The 5,008-nt window shown below is 49.7% G+C and overlaps 1 protein-coding gene across 1 annotated transcript; it reads left to right on the forward strand.

The window, feature by feature from the left end:
• The first annotated feature begins 1,175 nt into the window (after positions 1–1,175).
• Positions 1,176–4,604, forward strand: Pja1 (praja ring finger ubiquitin ligase 1). The gene is made up of 2 exons (XM_015501650.2): positions 1,176–2,188; positions 2,756–4,604. The coding sequence occupies exons 1-2, from the start codon at positions 1,896–1,898 to the stop codon at positions 3,924–3,926; spliced, it is 1,464 nt and encodes a 487-aa protein (XP_015357136.1). The 5' UTR covers positions 1,176–1,895; the 3' UTR covers positions 3,927–4,604.
• Positions 4,605–5,008: the final 404 nt, after the last annotated feature.

The raw sequence follows: 5,008 nt of genomic DNA on the forward strand, positions 1-5,008 counted from the left end.
CCCTATTCGAATGGCTTTCCTGGCTATTTGAGAGGGGAACGGTGTTCGCGGGCCCTGGCCACTTCTCCCCGCCTCTCCTTTCTCCCTCCTCAGCCCCCTTTGCGGGGCACCCCGTGGCCTCCCCCAGCCATTTTGCTGTTTTTTTGCTGAATGGTAAATGGTTAAGATACTTAGGTAAAAATATTGTTCCCGGGGAAAGAATTGTCCAAAAAAAAAATGTAGTCTCAGGGAAAAACTATGTTCACACATGCCCTTTTCTTTCTTTGCCCCCTTCCCTGCCACACCGATTTGGGTCTGCCCTTTGAGCTATAACGTTTTCTTGTCTCTTATTATGACATTGCACCCCCCCTCCCCTGTGTCGCGCAAGCGTATGCGAGCACACACGCACGCACACGCGGAAACCTGCAGTTGCAGCCCCCTCCCTGCCCCGCCAGCCTCAAGGTTCCAGGGGAGTCCCCCTCCTCTGCGCATGCGCAGGCTCATACACACGCCCTCTCACACACCCTCACACCCTCCTGTACCTTCCCCCTACACAGACTAGCACACATGGCCTCAGACCCTTGCTTGCCAGTCCCCTCCCCTCAGCTGCCTACCACATACACACCTCTAGATCCCGCCCCTCCTCCAGCTGCCTGCTCTGGCATGCATGTGCAGACACACACACACACACACACACCTTTACCTTTATACACATCCTCTGTCACACCCTCCTCCCTGCCTGTCACATCCATACATAAGGGCATCTTTTATTGCTGACCATTGGCACAAATACACTCCCACTCTCTGGTTCACACACCCTTCTCAAATGCCCTGTTCTTGTGCCTTCTGTCTGCCACATACTTTGCACTGATGGTCCCCCTTTGCTGTTGCATGCACATTCACACTCAATAGAACTCCTTCTCCAGGAACAGCACTGCTCTTCCTGCTTGCCATAGTCACATGTGTAGCCATTCTTTGATTACTAGCCTCTTTTCCATCCCTCCCTCTCTCTCACACACCCCTCTCCAGTGCTGTCTGCTCTGCCATGCATGCCCGCCACAGTTGCTCGTGCTGACGTTTTTCAATTGTTGCATCCCATTTGGATGAATACACGCATGTGCACTCACACACACCACACAGACTCTCATACACTCCTCTCCATTGCCACCATACCCTTCCCTGCCTGCGGTATGTGCATAAATGTAGGCTTCCCCCATAATTCCACCTGCCACATACACAGCTACACATCCCTCTTTTCTTTTTCTTATTCCCCCTCACACCACTTTCCTCTGAAGTCACCCTACCCATTACATCACATCCAGAATGGGTCCCATTTTAACAGTCAATCCTTTCCCCCTACAAACCTAGACAAGGCTCCATTGCAGGATTGCAGATACCCCTTCCACCTGTCCCTCTCCTAACTCATCCATGCACAGTGATCTGTACTTGCCACTCCAATTCACATTTCTCCTCTATGTCTGCAGGGTTCAGAAATAGACACCCCATAAAAAAGCCCACATCAGCCTTTCCTCTTCCCACGTCAGCACAATTCTACAGTACTTCACCCACCTTCCAAGTGTCTGGTCACTCCCCCCCACCTTCTGTCACACTCTCTCCCCCTATGTCTGGCTTTCCTGTAAACCTGGTGTTGTAATCATTTTGCCAACATTAAAAATGTGTTCCAGGTCTACACGTGACAGTCACTGGAATGCTCCTCCAGGCCTTAGAAGAAAGTGAAACTAATTTTAAAGATCCCTTGTCCCTTCTGTTACCTGTCTGCTGACGTGAAAATAGATCTTCCTGCTCCTTCATGCTGAACTGATTTTGACTTTCCCAGCTCAAAAGCACAAGTGCAGGGAGCAGGAACCTTTCCACCCAAGCCCCAGCTCTATTGGAAACCTTCCTAAACCAGAGCAATGGGTCAGGAATCTAGCAAGCCCGTATGGCCCAAACCAGCAGGAGGGTATCAGTCCAATACAGGCAGGAGGTATGGAAGAAGGCATGCTTATGTCAGTTTCAGGCCATCCACGAGCCAGCAGGAAAGGATTGCCATCCAGAGAAAGACGACATCCGAAGTCCCAATGCACAGATCAGCCCCCAGTCAAACCACCAAGAGGAGCCGATCACCATTTGCCACCACTCGTCGTAGTTGGGACGACTGTGAGAGTTCGGGAACCAGCCTGAATGTTGATAATGAGGACTATTCCAGGTATCCGCCAAGAGAGTACAGGGCTTCGGGTGGCAGAAGAGGAATGGCTTATGGACATATTGACACTTTGGGGGCAGATGATAGTGAGGAGGAGGGGGCTGGGCCTGTTGAGCGACCGCCAGTGAGAGGGAAAACTGGCAAGTTTAAGGATGATAAGCTGTATGACCCAGAAAAAGGGGCAAGGTCTGTGGCGGGGGTGCCTCCCCAGTTCTCTGGTTTTAACTGTGATGTGAGAGAGGAGCTTGACAAGTTAGACCCAGCCCCTGTGGCGAGATGCTCTGCTAGCCCAGCAGAGTTCCGGAAGCCAACTAGCATGGGCTCTCAGATGTCTTCTGCTGAAGGCAAGGTGGCTACAACTGGTGACAGTTTGGAGAGGGAGAGAAGGGGGCAGAACTTGACTGCACGTCCCAGTAGGGCTCCTGTGAGTATTTGTGGTGGTGGGGGAAACCCCTCAAAGAGTGCAGAGGAACCCGTGGTGAGGCCCAAAGTCCGAAATCTGGCAAGTCCAAACTGCGTGAAACCAAAAATATTTTTTGATACTGATGATGATGATGATATGCCACACAGTACTTCCAGGTGGAGGGATGCTGTCAATGCTGATGATGGCCACTCGGATGGCCTGGCAAGGAGAGGCAGAGGCGAGAGTTCAAGTGGCTACTGTGAGCCGAAGTACTCTGAAGACAAGAGGGAAGCCAGGAACGACCAAGTGAAACCAGAGAAGGTGCCGAGGAGGCGTCGGACCATGGCTGACCCCGACTTCTGGACATATAGTGATGATTACTACAAATACTGTGATGAAGACTCTGACAGCGACAAAGAGTGGATCGCTGCCCTGCGCCGGAAGTACCGAAATCGAGAGCAAACGCTGTCCTCCAGCGGAGAAAGCTGGGAGACCCTGCCAGGAAAGGAAGACCGGGAACCTCAGCAAGCCAGAGTGAGTGGAAGTGTCACCGACACCAGCCCAAGCCTTGGGACCGGAGCCAGTGCCGTTGCTGGAGCCAGTGCTGTTGCTGGAGCCAGTGCCGTTGCCGGAGCCAGCGCCACTGCCGGAGCCAGTGCCGTTGCCGGTGCTGGTGCCGGCGCCAGCGTCAGTGCAGATGTTGTGAGCAACGGCAGTAGCTATCTTGAGGAAGCTCAAGGGCCACCGTTACAGGAAGAGGAGCAAACATCCCTGGAAGAAGGAGAAATTCCCTGGCTCCAGTACAATGAGAACGAGAGCAGCAGTGAGGGAGACAACGACTCCGGGCAGGAGCTGATGCAGCCGGGGGTGTTCGTGCTGGATGGCAACAACAACCTCGAAGATGACTCCAGCGTCAGCGAAGACCTCGAAGTGGATTGGAGCCTCTTTGATGGATTTGCCGATGGGTTAGGAGTGGCCGAAGCCATTTCCTATGTGGATCCTCAGTTCCTCACCTACATGGCACTTGAGGAACGCCTGGCACAGGCGATGGAGACTGCCTTGGCACACCTGGAGTCTCTCGCAGTGGATGTTGAGGTGGCCAATCCACCGGCCAGCAAGGAGAGCATCGACGCTCTTCCCGAGATCCTGGTCACTGAAGATCATGGTGCAGTTGGCCAAGAGATGTGCTGTCCTATCTGCTGCAGTGAATATGTGAAGGGGGAAGTGGCGACCGAGCTTCCATGCCACCACTATTTCCACAAGCCCTGCGTGTCCATCTGGCTTCAGAAGTCAGGCACATGCCCTGTGTGCCGCTGCATGTTCCCTCCTCCACTCTAAAGACCAAGGCTTTTTTTTACTCCTGGTCTGTTTATTTTCCCCATACCTGAAACCCACAATACTGCAGGAGCCCTCTGAAAATTAATAATGAAAATGAAACCATTTGGTCAATTAGACTAAACTTGTTGATTCCTTGTGATTATTTCCAATGTGAAAACGGTTGTGTGCGATTGCATTAAAAATCATAATTGTCCTAGCCAGGTGTGTGTGGGGGCACACACCTGTCATCCTGGCAACTTTGGAGGCTGAGGCAGGAGGATTGCAAGTTCAAGCCAGCCTGGGAAACTTGGTGAGACCCTATCTAAAAATAAAAAGTTAGAAAGGGGCTGGGGGTATAGCTCAGGGGTAGAGCACTCCTGGATTCAGTCCATAGTATCACTCACACACACACACACACACACAAATAAATCATACTGTCTTAGAGGTTAGAAAGGAAAAACTAAACTTTCTAAATGCTACTTGAGCGTGCACTAAGAGCATACATTTTCTAACCCAAAAGTCGGAATAAATGGCATTTGTTTTCTTCAGTAGAATATGTTGCTGTTAATTGTAATGTCAAGTTTATCTGTTAACTATGTCCAAAAGGCAAAATAATTTTTGTTGCATGTTCTGGGTTAACGTTCCTGTAATTGCAGTGCCGTAAAAGCTTATTAAAGTACTTTTGGTTTTACACAGTAACATGGAATTGTTTGGTTTTGTCTGAAATGGTGGTACCAGGTGACTTTCTGGTTGAGCACTTGCATTTTTTGGTGTTCTCAACAATAGAAAACTTTGGTTTTCACTGGAAATGCAGACTCCAAAAAATGTCAAAAAAATATGGAGGGTAATAGTTTTTCTAAAGTAGGAATAAAGTATATAATTGTATAATAGGGGAAAGGTCGAGTAGAGAAAGAAGGAAAGAAACAATGACAAATCATGGTAAAATATGGAATAATGGTAGGAAAAATCTATACTGAGTGTAGGAATGAATGAGTTAAAATCAACTTCAAGAAGCTCTCAAGAGGGAATCATTTAAAAAAATTGAACTGTATGCCAATCGCATACCTTAACAGGGACATAGATAGGGACAGAAACATATACCA

This window comes from Marmota marmota, unplaced genomic scaffold (genome assembly GCF_001458135.2).
Source record: "Marmota marmota marmota unplaced genomic scaffold, marMar, whole genome shotgun sequence".
NCBI classification, from domain to species: domain Eukaryota; kingdom Metazoa; phylum Chordata; class Mammalia; order Rodentia; family Sciuridae; genus Marmota; species Marmota marmota.

Excerpts from the sequence above, each read along its gene's own strand:
- Pja1 (XM_015501650.2), top strand. The coding sequence starts at position 1,896 with ATGGGTCAGGAATCTAGCAAGCCCGTATGGCCCAAACCAGCAGGAGGG. Across the intron at positions 2,189-2,755 it reads GATAATGAGGACTATTCCAG|TACTTCCAGGTGGAGGGATG; the intron begins GTATCCGCCAAG and ends TATGCCACACAG.